The sequence below is a fragment of the Mesocricetus auratus genome, unplaced genomic scaffold (genome assembly GCF_017639785.1).
Source record: "Mesocricetus auratus isolate SY011 unplaced genomic scaffold, BCM_Maur_2.0 Super-Scaffold_100022, whole genome shotgun sequence".
NCBI lineage: Eukaryota > Metazoa > Chordata > Mammalia > Rodentia > Cricetidae > Mesocricetus > Mesocricetus auratus.
The window spans coordinates 29,462,907-29,486,395 of NW_024429203.1; the positions used below are offsets into that span (position 1 = coordinate 29,462,907).

General features: G+C 41.6%; 1 protein-coding gene across 3 annotated transcripts in view; it reads left to right on the top strand.

The window, feature by feature from the left end:
- Alg9 (ALG9 alpha-1,2-mannosyltransferase) overlaps positions 1-23,489 on the top strand; it is a 70,201-nt gene that overhangs the window by 25,010 nt on the left and 21,702 nt on the right. For all 3 annotated transcript variants that reach the window (XR_001196443.3, XM_005069520.4, XM_013113013.3), the window contains exons 9-13: positions 4,170-4,292; positions 6,206-6,360; positions 8,412-8,541; positions 9,316-9,463; positions 11,986-12,115. Coding sequence is in view for 2 of the 3 variants with exons in the window: in XM_005069520.4 (XP_005069577.1) it covers positions 4,170-4,292; positions 6,206-6,360; positions 8,412-8,541; positions 9,316-9,463; positions 11,986-12,115 (686 nt within the window). In the remaining variant the exon portion in view is untranslated. The remainder of the gene's footprint in view (positions 1-4,169; positions 4,293-6,205; positions 6,361-8,411; positions 8,542-9,315; positions 9,464-11,985; positions 12,116-23,489) is intronic.

Sequence of the window (23,489 nt, forward strand, 5' to 3'; positions counted from 1 at the left end):
CTTAGAGAGCTTTTTAAAGGAGTGTTATGCATGGTGTCACTTTGTAGTCAAACCTAGCCTCACACTTGTAGTGATCCTCCTGACTCAGCCTCCTAAGTGAACTACAGGCTTGACCATCCATGCCTGTCTTATGTTATGATTTTGATGTTTTTAAGTTTTTTAATCATAAACTACTTTTGAGGTTGTGCGTGACTATAATTCCAGTATTGGGAGGTGGAGGCAGGAGTAGCAGTTGGAGGCTAGCTACATAGCAAGTTTGAGACCAAGTTGGGCTACATGAGACCCCCCCATCTTAAACAATTGCCAGATGTGGTGGCACATGCCTTTAATCCCAGCACTTGGGAGGCAGAGGCAGAGACAGACAGATCTCTGTGAGTTTGAGGCCAACTTGGTCTACAGAGTGAGTTCCAGGACAGCCAGGGCTGTGGTTTTTACAAATCTCAAAAACAAACAACAACAACAAAACAAATACAAACCAACAACAATAACAACAACTCAAACTTCTATTATCAGAAGATGAATATAATAATAAAAAGAGAATAAATACATAGCCCCATCATCTCCATGTAGTAGTGTTAACTTTTAGGAGTATATTCCTACATGTGTTTTATATATTTACACATTTAATGTTAAGGTTTTTTTTGGTTTTGTTTTTTTAGGGAAGAAAGTTTGGAAGATCTACAAAGAGAGCACATGAGACTAGAGTCAGCAGGAGAGAATGAGTAGATTTGCCACTTTAAGATTAAGAGAAACTGAATGCCTGTAATTCCTCTCAGGTACCTGGGTACCTCCCTCTCTTACCCACTCACTCCACTTAGTTTTATTTGACCCCTGAATGCATTTGAGCTGGTTAGTTCCAGAAGGATGTGTCAGAGGTTTTTCTAGATCAGCGCAGCCAGTAAATACTTGATGAGAAAATTTCCCACTTGGAATTAGTGTAGTTTCTTTTTCAATCATCTAGGTGTCTCCAGGGCATTCTCTATATTTGAGTGTCTTAGCTTTGCTGGGAATCAGGTTGATATTATTCTTTGTCCAAGTCAGCATCCATGTCCAGTATTTGTTTGGCAGCTTAGCCAGTTAAACCAGTAGCTTGCTTTGGGAGCCTCTAGATGTCTCCCTTCAGCTAGGAAAAGTTCGCATGTTTTAAATTGCCCTTTAGTTTGGTTTATTTGTAGGATTTCATTTCACTACAGTACAGACTTTGTGGTGAAAATTGATTTACATGTACCCAATTGGAAATTTATCCATTCTTTATAGGTGAATGGGTTAATTTGGAAAAACTGAAAAAAAAAAACTGGCTTCTCCACTTCCATAAATAGGCCATTATGTGTTGGGTAGTCTGACTGCTTATTAAACTTTTTGAAGAATATATGAAGCTGATGCATTTTTGTAGCCCTTTAGAGGCTGTAGAGATAATCAGGCTGGTAGCAGAAGTGGAGAGGAAAGGCCTGCTCTGATGGTCCTGGTCAATAGTGGCTTGGTCAAGGAACCCTGCAGCAGTGGGCTTGGGGATGAAGTAGAGTTGTATCCAGTCTTGCTTTGGATGTTGGTGTCTGCTGTTCACTTTACATACTGTGTGCTGAGAAGAGTCCTTAGAGTTTTCTGTCACTTTGTAAATCTGCTTTAATTTTACTCAATTTAGTTTTGCTATTTTGGATGTAGAGCATTGGTTACTCTCTCTGAGTAGTGGCAAAAGCTTTGTGGGGATTGTCTCACCAGCCATGAAAGTGATTGTGTAGTGTTGTAGGTAGCTGGCCCTAAGAATTCCCCGACAGAAGTAGCCCAAGAACACAAATTCTACTCTGATAAGATTTTGAACTTGACAATTATTTTTTGTCTTCCATTTCAGGTTTCTCTGTGTAGTCCTAGCTGTCCTGGAACTCACTCTGTAACCCAGACTGGCCTTGAACTTGTAATCCTCCTGCCTCCAGCAGTGCACCACCACAGATGGTGACAAATTATTTGAAAGTCTTATTTCCTTTCTTGACTTTCAGAGTTTTTGTTGTTTTTCCTGGAGGTGAGGACTGAGCGGATTTCCATTCTTTAGGAGTGTTAGCTTCTCATTGTTTGGATGCCTTCTGCAGAGAGAATACTATCATAGCTTTGAGTTAGATCATTGTACATTGTAGGTTTACAATAAGAAGTTGTCAAGAAGAAATGAATGATTGATTTCTAGATTATCAGTTCGAACCCTCATTACTGTTAGGTCTTAGAATTTCTTTTTTTTTGTTTTGTTTTGTTTTTTGTTTTTACGAGACAGGGTTTCTCTGTATTGTTTTGGAAGCTGTCGGTCCAGCCTAGCCTCGAACTCACAGAGATCCGCCTGCCTCTGCCTCCCGAGTGCTGGGATTAAAGGCGTGCGCCACCACCGCCCGGCAAGAATTGCTTTTGTTGAACCTGATAGAATGCTGACTGGGAATTTTTCTTGATACAAAATAACAATAATACATATAAATCACTTTAAATGTTTGTTGACTGTCAGTTGGCTCAGTCTTGGGGACCAGCATTGTGGATGCTTTGATGCTGTGAAGTTACTAGCTGAAGTCACTAATTGATATCCAGAGAAAACATTTTCTATCTTGAAAATATAACCATCCAGAGGTTTTCTACAACTTCAAGATTAAATGGGGGGGGGAATGAAAGATTAAAGATATCCTGAATGAGTGGCTTGCGACAGGACTTCTGTCACTGACGATTTAGTGGTCTTTGAATAGGAATGCTCTTTTCCTAGAGGTGACACCAAGTGAACTTGGGCGCTTCCTTCGTGGACCCACTTCTGTCTTGTTCCTCTAAGTGTCGCTAGCACTATGACTTTAGTCTCTAGCTTCATTTTGCTGTGCAAGCTACAAAAGAATCAGGTTTTTCTGACTCTTCCTCTGCCTCCTGATTACCCTTTCAGCAATGCTGATTGCTAGAAATTGCTATGGTGCAAGGCGTATGTCACAACACACACTGATTAAAACCTGTATGTGTCATTCACTGCCTGATTGAGGTAATCATACAGAGGGAAAAGCAGATGAGAAAATGTTTAAATGTGCAGGGAGGGGAACTATGTCTTATCTTCAGGTTTAAGGATCTTGAGTTATAGAATAAAAACTAGTGTGAGTGAGACTTGTGTTTCAGCCATTTTGCTTCATTCTGAATCCTTTGACTTCTGAGCAAGACCCGGGTCTCTGATCATAATGGGGGAGGGGAGCACACATACATACACATAAAAATCACATAAACAATCATGCTAAGCTTTTGTTTTTTATTAAAATATACAGTTAGGTTACACATACATACACTCTGTGTGTGTGTGTGTGTGTGTGTGTGTGTGTGTGTGTGTGTGTGTGTGTGTGTGTGTGTATCTGGCTCTACTGAAGACTGAACCCAGAGCTTCATGCATACAGACAAGTGCCCTACCACTCAACTATATCCCTAGCCCCAGTCCTGGGTTACCACCTTTTTATGAAATGCATGGTACCTATGTGTGTGACTATAAAATAGGAGTTAATCTTTTCAATGGACTGCATAGCTCCAAGCAAGTTTATCTGTTGTTGGTTTGCAGAGTATTTCAACTGCAGTTAAATTCAAGTGGTGTTTTAGGATTTTTTTTAGCTTCGTGTGCTCTGCTCCTAGGCTACTAATACTAACAAAAGTGTTTGTCTCATCTGAGCATGGCATTTGGAGAAGGTACAGTAAATTTCTGTTTGAGTTTGTTGGTGCTGTCTTAACAGAATACTTAAGATGGGGTAATTTATGAAGAACAGAAATGTCTTTCTCCTGGAGGCTAGGAGTTCAGTATCAAAGCTCTTGCAGGATGAGTGCCTGGTGAGGGCTGAACCTGTGCTTCTGCAGTCGCACAAAATGACTACTACATCCTCTAGAGGAGAGGAATTCTGCATCTTCTATGGTAGAGAAGATGGACTCTACTGATAGGAATAAATGGAAATAATTAAAACCCAGTAATTCCCATCCGAAGCATCTTGAACTGTCTGTTTCCTATCTTCTGCTCTGTCTGCTCTGTGCTTCTGTGTGTGGCCGAGCACTAAGGAAGCATAAGCTGTGGGTTTGCATTTAGTTGAGTGTTGGATTGCAGTGTTTCTTGAGCAGAAGACAGAAGGGTCAAATGCTCTAACAGGTGTTGAAGGCATCACTAATGATTTCCTGTTTCTTGTCTCCCTCAGGTACAGAACCATGGTATTTCTACTTAATCAATGGATTTCTGAATTTCAATGTTGCCTTTGCTTTGGCTCTTCTGGTCTTGCCACTGACATTTCTCATGGAGTACCTGCTGCAGAGATTCCACGGTGAGTGGTTTAAGATGTGGTAGGTTTGAGGGAAAAGAAAGCAAGTAACAGGTTAAATAGTTAAGTGGAAAAACTGCTTCGTCTCCATTTTCTCTATAGAAATGGTTGAATAACTGAGATTTTAGTCTGTATTTGTAGGTCATTTAAACCCAGGTTAAGGTTCGGTTAATTGTTTTAATTGAGCAAGATGGAGCTTTGTATCCTTTTAAGGCAGTAGTTCTCAACTTGTGGGTCTCAATCCCTTGGGGTGGACTATCAGATACTTACATTATGATCCCTAACAGTAGCAAATTTACAATTGTGAAATAGCAATGAAATAATTTTATGGTTGGGAGTCACCACGACATGAGGAACTGTATTAAAGGGTCACAGCGTCAGGAAGGTTGAGAACCAGGAAGGGAAGGAGGTTGGGGTGATTTTTACCATCATGGGGAAAGCAGAGACATTTGAAAAAGCTCAGGAGAGCAACCTGTTTGCACCATCCCCCTTGTCGAGGCGTCTTGGCGACTGTTTACAGTAATCCCTACTGCAAGCAAGCACTCTGAAACTGCTTAGCTGCTTTGGATTTGCTCTGGGCTCCCTCTGCTGTGTGGTACTCCTGTTGCTTGCTCTGACCCTGTGAGCTGGCTGTATCTGGTGCCTGCACTATGGATGGGCAGAAATTCATGAGAGATTTGGAAAAATTTAGCTCGAGACATCTCAGTTGGATTTGCATGCCATATGATTGATCTTCCTTCTCACCCATTCAGCTTTTCTTGTTAATGGTTTATACAGCGTGTATTGTCTAGACAGTGAGGGAGTCTTCACTCATTTAAATAATTAGAAATGATTTGTGGGGGGGGGTATGCTTTGTGGACGCCAGAGGAAAACTTTTAGGGGGCAGTTCTCCATTGTGGGATCTGGGGATTGAACTCAGGTTGTCAAGTTTATATGGCAGGGAAAATCTTATTACCCACTGAGCTATCTCATTGGCCCAAGGGTAGGAGTACTCACTTCCAAAGAGTTCTGTAGTTGCACCAATGGTGTAGCAAGCTAAATCAGACAGCTGGGGCTCTTGCTGTCACACTGTAGACATAATGAACACCAGAGGGTGCTGCTGTCCACCTCTTGTCAGCATTTTGTATGTACCTCCCTCATTGTCAATAATGCCAAGCCTGCATGGCTGCCTTTTTCTCAGTGCTCTTGTAATGGCAGGAACTCTCCAGCAGGTGCCTGGGGCTGTGCTCTCTGTGCTCCCTTCGTTCTTTCAAATTCTTTAAGTACATTTTGTGATTCAGAGTAGACGTGGGTTATAAAGAGAGAAAAGGTAACCAGGAAGCTTCTTTTTGGAGTATTTTATGTTTGCTTTGAAGCCCTGTCAGCTGAGCATGGTGACACACACTCCTGTAACCCCAGCATTCAGAGTGAGGCATTAGACGCCAGTGTGAACAACAGAACAAAACGTAGCGAGCGCTGGATTGGGCTTGATGAATAGGGTTCAAGAGCTGAACTGAGCTTTCTTTCTTATCTATGCCTGTTTTAACAAACCCACTGTTGGGTGGATAAAAGGATTACTCAAAGTGGATTTGGCTAATTTGGGGGATCTTTATTTTTAGTGGCAGGACACATTACAGAGAATACGCTTTTTATCTTTACCCAGCTCGAATTTATTAAGCTCTGTTATCCATTAACTGTATTTTCCCTTGTGTTTTAACTATTGTACCTCCCTCTAAGCTTTGGATCTCATGGAAGAACTCAAGAGTATGTTCCTTTCTTTTTGGTGTCTACATTATGTTAGAATGAGGGTAAATTCCTAAGTTGAGACATTTTATGAGATATCCGCATAGTATCAAATTTAAATAAAAAATCCTTTGAAATAAAATATATTGTTTGGTTCTCATATGACAACAGAGGAATGTTATTTTGTCTTGCAGTTCAGAATTTAGGACATCCATATTGGCTTACCTTGGCACCAATGTATATTTGGTTTATAATTTTCTTCATCCAACCTCACAAAGAGGAACGATTTCTTTTCCCAGTATATCCACTTATATGTCTCTGTGGAGCTGTTGCTCTTTCTGCACTTCAGGTGAGTTTCAGGGAAACGTTTGTCTGCCTCTTTTTGGTTTGTTTATTTATTACACGAATGCTTATAAAACTTTAAGGGCAGGTAGATGTCTGTGAGCTCCAGGCCAGCTGGTCTCCATAGTGAGCCCCAGGCCAGCCAGCACTGCTCAGTGCGATCCTGTCTCAATCAATAGCAGCAACAGCAAACCCCTTATAGATAAATTTCAGAGTGCACCTCTAGCCACAACACAAAACCTGCTACAGAACATACCCTGAAAGCTTTGTGTATTGATAAGGATGTTCATTTGTCTCCTGTCAACAGGATCCGTTTCCTAACACACTTTAACTTATCATATACGCCACTACATACAGTGGCACTGGGGCAGACTAACCAGCATGTGTGTGCTATGACTGATAGATGAAGACTTTGGGACTATATCAGACAAATGGCAATGTGGGACAGTTTAAAATCCTGATTTAAAGCTCGTCCAGGCCAATTCTTCTGCAGAGTTAATCTTACATTTGTTTGATTATCTCTGTGTTTGTGATCTCAACAGTTTGAGGCCCTCTCTTGCTCTTGCTACCATTTGCAATTGTCAGGGAAAGAAAAAAATAAGGTGATAGTTTTTTGTTTTTAACAGATTTATTAAGTGAGAACTCAAACTATGAGTTCAGCTTTTTCAAGTGTTTAACTTAGTGACTTTAGCATATTTGCAGATGTCCACAGCCAACAGTTTAGGACATTTTTATCACCTCAAAAGCCCCATGCTCTTTACCTATCACCCTCCCAATCCTTTGTCATGGTATTTCTCAGTACACTCTCACTAATCTCCTTTGTATATAAATTTGTCTATTCTGTACCTCCCATGTGAGCGACATCTTAAAATAGAAGTCTTTTTTTTTTTTTTTTTTTTTTGGTTTTTCAAGACAGGGTTTCTCTGTATTGTCTTGGAGGCTATCCTGGAACTAGCTCTGTAGACCAGGCTGGTCTCAAACTCACAAAGATCCACCTGCCTCTGCCTCCCGAGTGCTGAATAAAAGTCTTTTATTACTGACATCTTTCACATGGCATAATGTTTAAGGTTTGTCTTTGTTAGGGTGACATATAGTAAATATATATAATGTGTATTATATGGTTATATATTGCATATTACATGTGTGTATATCTATATATGTATAAAATTTATATAAATTTTCTTTTGAGATGGGGGTCTCACTGTGTAGTCTTGGTATATAGACCAGATTGACTTTGGATTCGCAGAGATCCATCTGCCTCTACCTCCCTAGTTCTCGGATTAATGGTGTGTGCCACAGTGCCCACCAGACTGATAGTTTTAAAGGATTATTTTTAAAAGTATAACTTCATGTTAGATAATTTAGAAAATACTGAAAACATTTTATCTTCTATCAAGACATCTTATACTTTTGCATCATAATCACATATCAAGTATATTATGACTATAATAGGCATGCCTATAACTTTATCATTTTAACTTTTATCATAATATTGTCATATCTAAAATACTGATTTTATTCAGATATTTCAAAATAAGTTAATAGTGTTGGGGCTCACATCTATAGTCCTATACTTGGGGGGTAGAAGCAAGAAGATTGCAAACTACTGAGGGATGCAGAGTAAAATCCTGTCTTGAAAAACCAAAAAGGAAAAAACATGAGAACTTTATGCACCAGCAAAAATATGCACATTATTTTCCTCTGACACTAGAGTTCATTCTTGTAAAGTTGGCTGGCTGAACAGACCTGCAGACAGCAGTAGGAGAGTTGAGTTTGGTCTTTGAATTTGGAATGGGTACCACACCAAGTGTGTCCACATGCTCATACCCTTCCTTACATCCCTCGTTCTGCTTCTGCATCCCCAGTGTTTCCTTGATGGCTTGTGGCTATGCACATTGTTTCTGTGGTGGAGTGTGGCTATGCATATTGTTTCTGTGGTGGAGTGTGGCTATGCATATTGTTTCTGTGGTGGAGTGTGGCTATGTATATTGTTTCTGTGATGGAGTATGGCTATGTACATTGTTTCTTTTTTATCAATACGGTTCCCTTACCTTCTAGAAATGTTATCACTTTGTGTTTCAACGATATCGCCTGGAGCATTACACTGTGACGTCCAGCTGGCTGGCATTAGGAACAGTCTTCCTGTTTGGGCTCTTGTCATTCTCTCGCTCTGTGGCTCTGTTCAGAGGTAGACATGCTGAGAGTGTCTTAACCCACACTCACAAAGAACTTCACCTTAAGGTTTACTTGTAGCATGTGGTTGGCTTATGTTGGGTGGGGGTGTGGGTGAAAGGAGATTGCTAGATCTTCATGTTATTACACATTTCTCCCTCCAATAGCATTGATTTCCTCCCCTTTCAGTTAAAAAATTTTATGTGTATAGATATTTTGTCAGAATGTATAGGTACCACATGGATATCTGATGCCTGTGGGGACAAGAAGAGGACATTGAATTCTCTGGAACTGGGATTACAGACAATTGTGAGCTGCCATGTAGTTGCTGGGAATCGAATCTGGGATCTCTGGAAGAGTAGCCAGTGCTTTTAACTGCCGAGCCATCTCTCCAGCCTCTTTCCCCTTCTTTTTAATGACTGCTACTAATGTAATGAAGCCTAAATATGTTATGCAAATTATGCAAATTGGATCTAAGTTCTCATGGTTAAATATTTCCTAATAACCATTATAGGTGTCATAATAGTAAAATATACCCAAAGAATAGAAAATTTAGAGGGTAAAATGGCATACAAAGAATAAGAAAGCAGGTTACATTTGGCACATAAGGCCTCCACTGTGGTGGTTGTCCTACCAAGAGAGAACCTGCTGGTAGAGCAAGCTTCCCACTGAGCTGCTGAGTGCTTTCACAGTCTTATAAGTTCATGTGGCTTATAGTGGGATATTAATGGATTATAATTAAAAGCTAGAGCCTCATCTTCGGCTTTTATGAACTCTTCTCCCTTTTTAGGATATCATGGGCCCCTTGATTTGTATCCAGAATTTTACCGAATTGCCACAGACCCAACCATCCACACTGTCCCAGAAGGCAGGCCTGTGAATGTTTGTGTGGGAAAAGAATGGTATCGATTTCCCAGTAGCTTTCTTCTGCCTGATAAGTAAGTTGTCTTTTAATTCATAGTATTTCTGTATGTGTGGAGGGTATATACGGGGTTGGTGATATATGCACAAGCGCGCACATGCGTGTGTGTGTGTGTGTGTGTGTGTGTGTGTGTGTGTGTGTGTGTGTGTACAAAAATGTCAGAGGTGACCATAGAGTGTCCTCTTGTATCACTCTCTGCCTGTTCCTTTGAGGTAGAGTCTCTCCCTGTACCTGGAGCTTGCTGCCTCCTTTTTTTTTTTTTTTTTTCTTTCCAGCTTGCCTGGGTCCCACTCAGCAAGCCCCAGTGGGGTCCTCCTGTCTCTGCTGCCCCAGTGCTGAGGTTACAGATGTGCATAGGATACCTGGTGTGTTAATGTGGGTGCTGGGTCTGAACTCTGGCCCTCAGACTTGCACACATTGCATTCTTAACCACTAACCCATATCTCCAGTACCTAATTCTCAGCATTTTATTCATTTATTTTTAAAGATTTACTTATTTTTATTTCTTGCATGCATGAGTATTTTGCTTGCATGCGTTTATGTGTACCACATGCATGGACTGCACCCAACTAGGCCAAAATAGAGCATCAGATCCTCTGAAACTGGAGTTAAAGGCAGTAATTTGCTTCTGTGTTGGTGCTGGGAACTGAACTCGGGTTCTCTGCAGGAACAGCAAATGCTCTTTACTTTTGAGCTATCTCTTGAGTCCCATTTCCCAGAAATTTATATCAAACAGTAGCAATTCTATGGCAAGATTATGTTAGGGTTTATTTGTTTTGGTGGGTTTAACTTTTTTTCTTTGGAGGTGTATGTATATGTGTGTATATTTGGGACACATGCACCTATGTGTAAATGTGTGTGGAGACCAGAGGTCAGCTTTGGGTGTCATTCCTCAGGCATGTCCACCCTCCCTCAACAGGGTCTCTCATGACCCAGGACTTGCTAGTTAGGCTAGGCTGATTGACTAGCTGGCCAACTAGCAAGCCCCTGGGATCTTCCTGTTTCTGCCTCCCCAGCATTTGCACTATAAACCTTACCACACCTGGCTTTTTCACGTGGGTTCTGGGGATTGAACTCAGATTCTAACCAACTGGACTGTCTTTCTGTTCTGCTTTGGAGTTTTTGCAGAAATTACTGAATAGTTTATCTTCCTTGAGTACTGCAGAATCTGCATTGTGTGCCTGCCTCTTTTTTCATGAACAGGTCTGTCTAGTTATGTGCTTTGCACTTCTAGTCACAGCTGTGTAAGGCTTTGTGAAAATGGTTTGACCCTAGACTTCTGCTAGCAGCTTGTGTGTGTGTGTGTGTGTGTGTGTGTGTGTGCGTGTGCTCACTCACACTCTTGTATGTTTATGTGCAGAAGCTAGAGGTTGATGTCATGTATCATCTATTGCTCTTTGCCTCATTTGTTTTATTTTTGCTTTTGAGCCAAGGTCTCACTATGTAGTCAGGGCTACATAGACCAAGCTGGCCTCTAACTCACAGAGATCCACCTGTCTCTGCCTCTGAGTCCTAGGATTAAGGATGGGTGCCACTATGCCCAGCTCCACTTTTTTGAGACAGGGTCTCTTTCCTTGCTATCCCCAGAGCTCAGGGTTCCAACTAGCAAGCCCTCCAGAATCTTCCTGGTTGTCTCCTCTGTGCTGTGCTGAGGTTACATACCCAGCTTTTATTTGGATGCTGGAGTTCCAAGCACAGGTCCTCATGTTTACATAGCAAGTACATTGTCCAGGCCCTTCTTGAGGGGCACATACTTACCACTCTGCAGTTGACACTAAAACACCTCTAACAGTGGTGTAGATACCCTGGCAAGAAGAATGGGTTTAGAAAGGAGATTTTTCTATTCAACAATAAATTTTCACATTGATATAGAGGCAGTAGGGAGAACTATGACTGAGATGTACCCGTATTCTTTGTATTCTGTAGTAACATAGTACCCTGGCCTTGTGTGTTTTTTAATTTGGTCTGTTTTAAGTGAAAAAAGAAGTCTGGCCAAGATGAGTATTTATTGTTGTTGACTTCGGGAGCTCCTCACCTGGTAAAATAGGTTTTCTTGTTTTGTTTTTTTTACATAATGAAAATTTTTATATCAGTCAAAAACTTGTCTTTTAAATGTTGACTCAAGCCTTTGCCTTTTATATGAGGATTATTCAGACTAAAATAATATTCTCCTAGTGTTAGTGCATTTGCATCTTTTTCTGTACTCCTGATGAGTTGGCTTTACTGCTTTAGTTCCTGTGGGAGGTAGTAACATGTTGACACTCTCCTTGTTCTGTGGCTGACTGTCTAGTTGGAAGTTTTGAAGCCAAGACCTGAGTAAAGGAACTGAGAGACCTTTAGTTATAAATTTCTTGATGATTTCAGACCATCTTGTGACCTCTGCCTCTGCTCCCTGGTTGAAGTTTTAACAGAAATCATGTTTTGTTCAAGTGAAATGTTTTCCTTGTGATCTGGGGTGAAGGGTTGTTGGTTTCAAGTCTATTTAGCAATATGATCGCTCTATGTTTTTCTCATTCTTCTCATTTGTGTTTCTGACAGCTGGCAGCTTCAATTCATTCCATCGGAGTTCAGAGGTCAGTTACCAAAGCCTTTTGCAGAGGGACCACTGGCCACTCGGATTGTTCCTGATCACATGAATGACCAGAACCAAGAGGAGCCTTCCAGATATGTAAGGGCTGCCAATCTTCTCTTGTCTCCGCTTAGACAAAAAGTCACCCCAGATCTCTAGGCATGTTACATTGGGGCACTGACCAATTGAGCATCTCAGAAAGCGATTCCTTGAGAGTAAAAGATAATGCGTGTGTGGTAGGAGTGAATGGTATAATTTCTTTCAGCATCTTGCTTAATTTTTTATGTAAAGCATATAATTCATTCAACTTACAAAGTTCTGAGCAGGCTGAATTTGTCTGAGAGACCTTGAGCTGTCTTTCTGAGTACATTGAAACTCATGTCATTCCTTGGTCTAGTGAAATACTTGGTGGGGAGCTTCAAAGTGACCAGGTTACCTTTCACCTAGCTTTTGCTTTTAGCATAGGAACACCCAGAAAGGCTGTGTCATAGTAAGTCCCATGGAGCAATCCCTGGCAGTGCCACGATCTTCTATATACTTGCCTTCACAAACTCTGGAGTCATGTGAATTTTATTTGACTCTTTTGAGAGAAAGCATTTGACATTTGATACTGGTAGGATCTCTGGCTAAAAAAGGGGGAGAGCTGGCCTTCGAGATGGCTCCCTGGTGTTGCCCTCCAACTTCCATAAGGTGGTGCCTGTGTGAGTCTGTACACCCCCTTGACATGCACATAAATGAATGAATGAATGAATATATAATTTTTTCATATTTTTAAAATTTAAATTAGAAACAAGCTTGTTTCACATGTCAATCCCAGTTCCTTCTCCCTCCCCTCTTCCCCTGCTACCCACTAGCCCCCTATCCTATCCCCTTTCTGCTTCCCAGTGAGGGTGAGGCCTTCCATGGGGGATCTTTGAAGTCTGTCATATCATTTGGAGCAGGGCCTAGGCCCTCCCCCGAGTGTCTAGGCTGAGAGAGTATCCCTCTGTGTAGAGAGGGTTCCTAAAGTCCATTGTTTACTAGGGATAAATACTGATCTACTACAGAGGCCCAACAGATTGCTGAGGCCTCCTCACTGACACCCACGTTCAGGGGTCTGGATCAGTCCTGTGCTGGTTTCCCAGCTATCAGTGTGGGGTTCATGAGCCCCACCTTGTTCAGGTCAGCTGTTTCCATGGGTTTCACCAGCCTGGTCTTGATACCTTTGCTCATCACTTCTCTCTCTCTGCAACTGAATTCCAGGAGTTCAGTTCAGTGTTTAGCTGTGGGTGTCTGCTGAATAAATATATAATTAAAAATTAAAGTGATAAGATAAATGATAAAGATGATAGAATAAGGTGGGATTGTGACGTTTCATCATGATAGACTTTATCATGATACTTAGCATGCAGTTGAACACTTTATGAATTATTTGTTTCTGGAATATTCTGTCAGTGAAGGTTATTAGAACCATGAGAAATGAAACTTTGGATGATTGGGGAATGGATTAGGGACCTAGATAATCTTCATGATTAGGGTAATAATGTTGAGAGAAAACTGGATATAAAATTTATAGTAGTTGTCTCTGGTTAGATCATGTTTTCATGCTCTCAGACATTGCTGCATTTGATTAGGTGACTCTAGCTTTACTCCAGAGGGGGGGATTTTTTTGTAGTGCCAGTGGGAGTCACAAAATACTGGCTGAACCCATCTGCACCCTTCAGTGGGTTTTCTTGTGTGGTGGGGAAGGTGCCTTTCAAAGCCAGGCTGCTCTCTTTGGACCTTTGGAAATCTGCAGGAACATTTAATGGCTTTTTTTTTTTTTTTGGTTTTTTGAGACAGGGTTTCTCTGTATTGTTTTGGAGGCTGTCCGGGAACTCACTTCGTAGACCAGGCTGGCCTCGAACTCACAGAGATCCGCCTGCCTCTGCCTCCCGAGTGCTGGGATTAAAGGCGTGTGCCACCAACGCCCGGCAACTTATTATTAATTCTGTATGCACTGGGACTAGAGATTCATCACTTGGAGGTAGCTACATTTAAAGAGAGATTTGCTTTCCTCTGACAGTAAAAGCAATGCACATTCATTGTGTGGAATAATGATAGCAGTGGCCAGCAACAACAACAAAAATCGCTTCATTGCTCAGATACCATCACTGTCACTATTTTTGTTTTTTTCTTTTACCCTCTCAAGCTTTTTTTTTTTTTTTTTGAATTATTATTGTATACCATGGAATGTGTGGAGGTCAGAGAACTTTGTGCAGTTAGTCCTCGCCTACCTTTACATGGGTTCTGGCACTTGAGCCCATGTTGTCAAGCTTATACAGCAAGAACTTTGCTGCTGAGCAATCTTTGCTGGCCCTTTCACTATACACACACACACACACACACACACACACACACACACGCGCGCGCGCGCACACACATGCACATAATGAACATATGTATGTATATGTATTCATTTAGGTAGAAACAAAAATATCAATTCTCTTTTAAAGATTTTAGTCATGTTTAATTATTTAAGAAACAGTGCCAGAATTCTGACTGTAACAGCCAAACTGTTTCACCTAATTTATGGAATCACACACATTCCTTCACTCAAGCCTGTACCTTTTGGTAGAGTCACGGTTCATACAGCAACACAACACTATTCTGTATGTCTTTGTAGAGCATGGCAACTAGTGGTGCATTTGTTTGCATTTACATGTTTTTACATCACTATTTAATTTATTCTCTATTTGTATGTGCCCATGTAGAGGTCAGAGGACAACTTTTGGGGGTTGGTTTTCTCCTTTTACCATGTGGGTCTTGGGTAGAGGCAAGAGGGATATGGTCATTCTTGACTACCTAGCACATTGAAGATCAACCTGGGATACATGAGACCCTGTCTCAAAAAAACAAAAGAAAGAAAGAAAGAAAGAAAAGAGATATGATATATGATTCCAATAAACGTGCAGCCCAGTTTTATGTTTGTTAATGTTTAAAGGTACATACCTCCCATAACAGGCATGTACTTGTCTTGCATAAGTTTGAGGAGTGCTGGTGAGATAGCAGCACCCATGGAGCAGTGAAAGGGTATGTGAATCCTGACATAGAGCAGAGGCGCAGCAGTGAGGGGCTCATCACCCATAGCCGAGGAGCCCGAGGTGACCTCCTGTGTGCTTTGTGCATTTTGTGGCCCTGCACAGCTGGTTCAATGGTGTGCATTTACCTACCATTTCTTAAGCATAAGCAAATGCAATAATTAAATTATGTTCAAATAGTCCTCATTATATTCTTTGTGTTGGCATGAGTTTGCTTTCAGAATGAGTATTAAAACAGAAGTGTTCTGCAGTGAGATGATTCAGTGGGTAGCAGTACTTGCCACCAAGCGTGATGACCCCAATTCTATCTCCTGACCCTGGTGGGAGGGAAGACCTGACCCCTGCACTCTCTCTTAGTAAATACATAAATGGAAAAAATTAAAAAACAAATGGAGGCATTGTTTATTAAGTCGAACCTCTATCCTTTTTCTTGCTTGTCCATTTGGGCAGTAACTTACGGTTCTGGAAGGGAATTTAAGGTATGAATTCCATGCTCTCTTTACTTTGTGGGTGAAGGGACTGAGGCTCAGAGTCGTTGTAACTTTACGAAGGTTAGTCCTAGATAAGAATTTTGGTTTCAGGACTCCCTCATGTTTTCGCACCTTTACTCAGGTGCTTTCATGCTGAAGTTTGTCACTCTCTGACGCAGCACAGCTAACAAACATAAGTAGCTAAGTTGCTTTTTAATTTTTACCCCCTTTTTGGGGCTCCCTTTATTTGTACCAGGTACTTGTAGCCTGCCAATAAGTGGAAATAATCAAGATCCTTCTTCTTTATGTTTCTTTCTCATTCCTGCTGACCTTCCTGTATCCTTAGTTGAGGAGAAAATGAATTACCTTGTTGGTTTCCTGGCTGACAGTTACCATTATTGGTGAGCAAAGCAGGTAGATTCACACTGCCATATTTGTGCTGTACAACATTGGAATGAGCTAACAACTTACTTGAACAACATTCAAAATGCTTCAGAAGCATTTCCCTGCATCCATTTTATTGGCATTTAGAAATTGATGATTGGGCCTGGTGTTGGTGGCGCACTCCTTTAATCCCAGCACTCGGGAGGCAGAGGCAGATGGATTTCTGTGAGTTCGAGGCCAACCTGGTCTACAGAGTGAGTTTCAGGACAGGTTCCAAAGTCACAGAGAAACCCTGTCTTGAAAAAAAAAAAAGAAAGAAATTGATGATTGGGTAAATTTTTATCTGTGAGTTTGTGTTTTTTACAGTGTGGTAAATTTTTGTTTGTGGATTTAAAAATTTGGTCAACAGATACGTACTTAGCAAAGCAAATACATATTGAACAAAGCTGTGTGTGGGACAGTCTGTGCTTGGCTTTAACATTTAGTTAGAGCTATATGATAAATAAAGCCTTGGGGGTGCTTTGTGCTCAGCAGCAGAGAACTTGGTTAGGATGCTGGCCTTTCACTATATATACATACATACATACACACACACCATCCCTGGTACTGCTTTCAGGGCTTTGTGGAGTGGTAGAAACAAAAAGGAAGTCACAGAAGTGAAGGGATTTCAGAGTCAAACATAAAGTACAGTAAAGTTCCTGTGAGAGGAGCCGATCTCCAAAAGAGCTGATTCAGCACCTTCACTGGGATAGGCAGATGTGTAGGACTGAGAGCTGACTCAGCACCTTCGTGGGGAATAGGCAGATGTGCAGACTAAGACATGAATGGCTAGCATGACAAGGAAAGCTGACAACTTCTCTGGACCTGCAGAACCCAAATTTGTCATCAAAATCTACCACCATGCTTGTCTGTCTGTCATCTAACATCTGTCAGTCTCTCATCTGCCAGTCAATCTATCATTTATCATTCTATCATCTCTATCAACAACGGTATACACACAAAGATACACGAGGTATTGCAGCTTCTCTGCCCATGCCAAACACTCAACGGCACCTTTGTTAAGCTTCACAGGGCATCATGCTAAGGGGCATAGGACCATACACTGCACGAGAGTGCCCCAACCCAAAGTCAGTAATGAGCTAATCTGCAAGGATGGTTATGACAAAAATCAATAAGAAGCAAATTGCCTTGAAAGTTAACCCTTTGGTTACTCGATCTTTTGGTAAAATTGGCATCTGCATGGAGGAGGTGATCCATGAGGTCTTTACTGTTAAAAGCACTTTACAGAAGCAGATAACTTCCTGTGACCCTTGAGTTTATCTTCTCCAAGAGGTGGGATGAAGACAACCCATTTGTGGAATGTAAAGATGCTGACAAGAAGGTCCAGATGGACAGGCCTATTTGAAGGGTGAACTAAGGTATTTCCTGTGCTGCTGTTATAATTGGTCAGTAAGTAAGCAGTGCCTACGTGACAAGCTGGGAGGAAGCAGTTCCCAGGCTTCTTGTGCTGAAGTTCACTAGGAGGAATGTGGAGGGCTGTGAATCATTCTCTCTCGGTTCTGAGCAGGTCTAACAAGAAAAAGGCTTTGAGGAGGCTGAGTGCCACCCTGCTTTGCACACTGCATTGTGGGCTAAGACAGTGACCTTGGACAACTGATGCCTGCCTGAACTCCTGTCTTGCCCACAAACCACAGTGCAGCATGTTCAGGGGTCCCTCAGGCAGATCCTGCTGGTCCAGCCCGAGGATTGTCTGGTTGGATGCTCTCTGTGCCAGCGCATATGTGGGTGTGGGGAATAGCTAGGCAGAGGTTGCATTTCCGCCCAGTGTCTCTGGAGCCTTAAGGGGAAAGATGGGTGACAGGCATGACAGTGCTCCCAGTCTCTGTGATTTCTTCTGCCCTTCCTAAGTAGAAGCACGATGGATACTTCCTCCCATACAGATGTGTTGTCAGAATTAGTGTCCTACCTATAACCAATTTCCTGTATCCATACTCAGAGGGTGGCTGAGGAGAGAGGCCACTGGGACTTGCATATAGAAAAATACAAGGGCCTCTGTTCCCTTCAGTCATCCAATTTGATGGTAAGACCTACCCACGATGGTTCCCCAACATAGCACCAGTGAGTAAGGTAGGAAGCCAGGGCCCTCCCAGCATCTACTTGTGCAGATCCCTTTTTGTTTGTTTGCTTGTTTTTTTTAAGACAGGGTTTCTCTGTATCACTGTCTTAGCTGTCTTGGAACTTTCTTTGTAGACCAGACTGGCCTCACACTCAGAGATCCACCTACCTTTTTGTTAATAAAATGCTTGAAATTAAGGAAGCACTATAAAAATCTAGAATTTTGTTAGTTTTGTCTTTTGAGACAAGGTTCCATGAACCCATACTGCCCTCCAACTTGCTATGCAACAAAGGCAGCCTTGTATTTCAGGTTCTCCTGCCTCTGCCTCTTGACAAATATGTGCCTTTAGCAATGGAATTATTTCCTTCCTAGACATGAGAAGGCTTTCATTGTTTGTATCCTAAACCTTTTGAAGAGGTGGTAAAACCTCTTGAGGGTAAGTGATAGAGTAGGGTGTTTGGCCATCCCTTTTCCTGACCTAGAGGAAACATTAGGTTTAAGTAAGATGTATTGAGCCAAATATGGTTAAGATCTGCTAAAGTGTGTGCAAGACTGTTTTTTTTCTCCTTTCCTTCCCTTTTTTCCTCCCCTCCTCTTCCCTCCTCTCCTGTCTTACCCCTTGCTTCCCCTCCCCCTTTTCTTTATTTGAGATGGGCTATCCTCACCCTAACATGCCTACTGGTTCAGCCTCTTGAGTACTGGGATTGCAGACAGGTTTGTTTGACTTTTGGTTGTTGTATATGTCTTCCTTTTGATTGTGAGGCTCTGACACAGGATCTTAATTGTGTTAATGTCGTATCACTGGCCATCACTCTCAGCTTCCTATTTTTTATAATAAAAATTGTGGTTAAAATGATAGCAAAGACACCTTCACATGCATCAACTTCTGTGAACTGCTGGATTGTCACTAACGTGAAAATTGACAAAATAAGGGGCATCTGTGTGGCATTTGGGTTAATGTTTGAGTTTGTATTCCAGACTTCATATGTTGAAAACTTGATCCTCAACAGTGGTGCTGGGATATGGAGCCAATGGAAGATGTTTGGGTTCTGGGGCACCACCTCCTGGGCAGGTCTCTGTTGTTTATGAGGGAGTTGATTTTGTACAAAGGGTGAATTTGGACCTCTCTTGCTGTTGTGCTGTGTGATGTCTTTTGTCTGAAAGGCCTTCAGGAAAGTGTTTCCCAGACGTAGCCCCTTGACCTTGCTTTTGGACTGCTTAGCCTCCAGAATTGTGAGGAAATGATTTTTTTTTATCATTTATCTAGTTTCAGATGTTCTTTTTTCCCTTCTTTTCTTTTTGCAGCAAGATATAATGTAGCTCAGACTGGCTCAAACTTACTAACTAGCTGATGTTGGCCTTGGACTCCTGATCTCCCTGCCTTCCAGCTGCTGACTGGGATTGTAGTTATGCACTACCGTTCCTACTCCAGATGTTCTCTTAGAGCAACACAAAATGGACTGAGGCATTTGCTCTTAAATCTGATTTTGATTTTCTGTTCCCTTGGATTCTCTAGTCCCATTCTTAGAATCAGGTGCCGAGTGGAATTGTGTATTAGGATGCCAGTGGTAATATTTATAAGTATTTAAATTGATGAAAGTAATGACTTAGTTTAATTTTCCGTTTCATAAAATTTTCTAAAAAGTTGAATCTTGTTGAATCCAGCCTCACTAAAAACATGGTCAGGTTTACTGGACCATGAACTCATTTCACTAACTAGAGGTATTTGTTAGGTTTATGATAGTATGATTTGATCTTTATTGTAGGATATTGTGTAGATTGCCTCCCAGGGTTAGAAGCTTACGGAAGGCCTCTTGAGCACCAGGAGATAACTTTTGTTGTGAATGTCTTGATGTTTGTGACGACTGAGCTGGCTGGGGTGGTGGTGACCATGATGACCATGTTTCCTGCCACACAGCCTCATAGATGCTTGGGATCTTCCAGGTGTGGTACCAGGCACCAGGGGATAGTGATGACAAGAAAAACCTAATCCTTGCCTTTGCAGAGCTTGGAGGACTGAACAGTCAGAAAGCCTGGGTCTCACTGTAGCTGCTTACAGAGGCTATGAGGAGACACTATTCAGAGATTAAGCATTAAATTAATAGATCATGTCAGCCATTGTTATATTGGGCAGCCTCAGTACAAGTTTTAGCTATGGGGAAAATGTCTAGTTTTAATTTTTTTCAGCTTTAATCCTTGTCTTAGATATTACAGGACTTTGGATTTCCAGAGATCATCACATTATTCTCTTGTGCTCCTATAGACTTTTTCTGCAGGTGGTGACTAGAGCATCTTGAATGACATTAGAGAAATGAGGTCTGCAGTATTTGTGGAGACGCTTTCTCTGTGATCCTCTCTGAACTTTTCACTGGCCCTATACAGAGATCTCTATTTTTACAGTACGTGTGTCACTGTCATTTTCAGCCAATACTAAATGCAAATTCACATCTTTCCTGTTTTAGGACTTGAGAGGTTTGGCTTGGGCTGCTGGATGGACATCAGGGAACATCTTTCCTAGTCCTCACACAACACTCTAGTGGAGACAGATACACTTGGTGTACTGTTGACTATTTCAGGAGTCGCCTTTGCTCAGTTCTAGGCATCTCACAGCCTTTCTGTAGGCTTGGAATTTGTTTCCTAGTATGTACACCCCTCCCTCTCAAATGGTCTCTTTCTTTCTCAGGTCTTTATCCCTTTCTTCTTTCCTCCTTCACCATTTCAGGGGTGCAGGATGGAAGCTCTTGAAACAGGACCCCAGGCTATAGCCCAATGTGGCCTCAAACCCTTGATCTTCCTGCCTCAGCCCTGAACTGGAATTACAGGCATAAGCTACCGTATCTGGTCCTCCTCTTGTTTCTCTCTCCTTCCCCTTTCCCCTCCTTTCTTTTTTTTTTTTTTTGTTTTTTTTGTTTTTGTTTTTGTTTTTCGAGACAGGGTTTCTCTGTATTGTTTTGGAGGCTGTCCTGGAACTCACTCTGTAGACCAGGCTGGCCTTGAACTCAGAGATCCGCCTGCCTCTGCCTCCCGAGTGCTGGGATTAAAGGCGTGCGCCACCAACGCCCGGCCTCCCCTCCTCTCTTAAAATGCTTTTTTTTTTCTGTTCATTTGTTAAATATACTTTTATTAAACACCTGTTTTGTGCTTTGTAATGCCTTGGAAATATGAGTGAATCAGATAGACATGGCCTCAGCTTTGTGTAAAGTTATGGAAATTCCACTATTAATTTATAGATAATAATTATGAAATGTTTTGAGAAGTTCTCTGTACTATGAGAGCATATAATTTGAGGACTGTCTGAGTTTTAAATGATTATTGAAATCAGACCTTCTCTCCATTCCCCTCTTCCCTCCTTCACATGTGTAGAGTGTGTTATGTGTGTTTGTATAATTTGTTGATTTGTGTGTGCATGTTGATTTGCAGCTAATGTGGGTGCTGGGAACCCAACATGGGTCTTCTGCAAGAGCAAGTGCTGTTAACTACTGAGCCCATCTCTCCAACTCCCTGATGGTTGATTTTGATACCATTTAGTGGATGCTCCTGATTCATCAGGGATAGCCAGTGGTGCGGCCCTTGCCTGACTTGGAAATAGACACCAGTCTAAGTTGAATGTAGGATGGTTGGTGCTGGTGGATGCTGTTGCTTCAGGTTCTCCCATTATGTTCTCTGTTGTAGCCCAACCTTGGTGGGGCTTCAGTCAGATCCAGCTGACTTGTCTGGTTTGTACCTGAGAAGGGGGAGTGTGGATTGAGAAACAGCAGGTAAAGATATTAAGGAAAAGATAGAGACATAGAATATAGTGAATACTGTGAATGTCCCAAATTTATTCTTCAACATTCTTATATACCCCAACCAAAAGGGAAGACTTCTTTACTAAGATGCAAGGAAGAAACAGATTTTCCAAACATTTAGTAACTGTGCCTTATACTAAGTCTCTAGCTACCTGACCTTGAGGGTTAAAAGTAACCACACCCTAGACCAAGTCTCTTGTTATTTAGATGAGACATCCATACCTTAGACCAAACATCCTACAGTAGTCACACCTTAGACCTTTAGGTCTTATGACTTTAACCTTGGAAGAGTAAGGATAGTTTTGAACTCTCCAAACCTTAAGCCAAGATGAAGCAAAGCCATTTTTTTGGTCCCCAACAGTTATCACTTTGCAGAGTTGATCCTTTGTTATTTGAGCTATTGGTGTGCAGTTCCTCAGACTCAGTGAATTCTGTTCAAACACTTCATTGATCTCTATTGCAACTCTTAGAGGTTAGTGGTAGTATGTCCATTTTACAGTCAAAGAAATTATATAAAAACTGCAAATGAATATTGCTCACACTTTAAGGCCTGATGCCTTAAAGTTCCTTTTCTGTAAGTTTGTCTTCCCTTGAATGAAGAACCTGCCTTGATTGTACCTAAACCCTGCATCTGGAGGCCTTTGTCATGGCTTTTAGTTTTCAGCAGCTGTTTGCCAAAGGCAGAGGTTAAAAGTTTCACAAGATGCATTGCTATCTCAATACAGCTTTGCCTTGATGTCTTTCTAAGACCTTTACTTAGAATTTAATTTACTTAGAATTTCCTTAGGGACAATTTGATGACTAGAGCCTAGGCTGACTGCTAAATTAATTACTATCTCCAGCTACAGTAGACTGTACCCAGCCAAACCTCCATAATTAGACTTGTGGTGTGCCTAACTGGGAAAGGTCAGGCTGAGGTGAGGGATTGTATCCATGCAGGCCTGGACCCCCTGTGGGAAGGAGTCCAAGCATGAGGCCATCAGGCCCTCTGCTCCTTGCTGGTTCTCCTCAGAGGCACGACATTGGAAAGTCTTTTTAAAAATTGCATCATGTTCTTACAATCTCGGGAGCTGCAGAGTGGGTGTGCAGACAAAAAAAAATGCTACTTCCTGCAGGGTTTATGCAAAGGACCATTTTTAGAGAGTTACGTGGAGTGGAATTGGGTCTGACGTCAGCTCTCAGAGTGCTTTCTCTCCCCTGGAGGAATAGCCCATATATAGAGACAGATATGAGACTGAAGTATTTTTTACGTATAAGTGAAACAGAGAGAATGAGAACTTTGCTGTGAGGTAAAAGTTGGAAAGAACAGCTTGCTGAAAGTCATTGAAAATCAGGTTGCTCTTATGTGTGCTGAAAATAAGTCTTCTTGAGGTATAACCTATAGCCTAAATGTATAAAATGTCAGTGGACAGCTAATTGTCTTAAGAGAGTGCACTCGTGCAGCTGTTTCAAAAGACAAAAAGTCAAATGTGGCAGACCCAACAGCATGTGGCACTTCCCTTGCAGGTCTGCCTTGTCTCTCAGGAAGTCTGCTGGCTCATGATAATAGTTTTGTTGCTTTTTTTTTTGTCTTCACATGTATGCACATATGTTGCTTGTGTATTGTATGTGGGTACACATGTGCCATGGCTTACATGTGGAGATCAGAGACAGCTT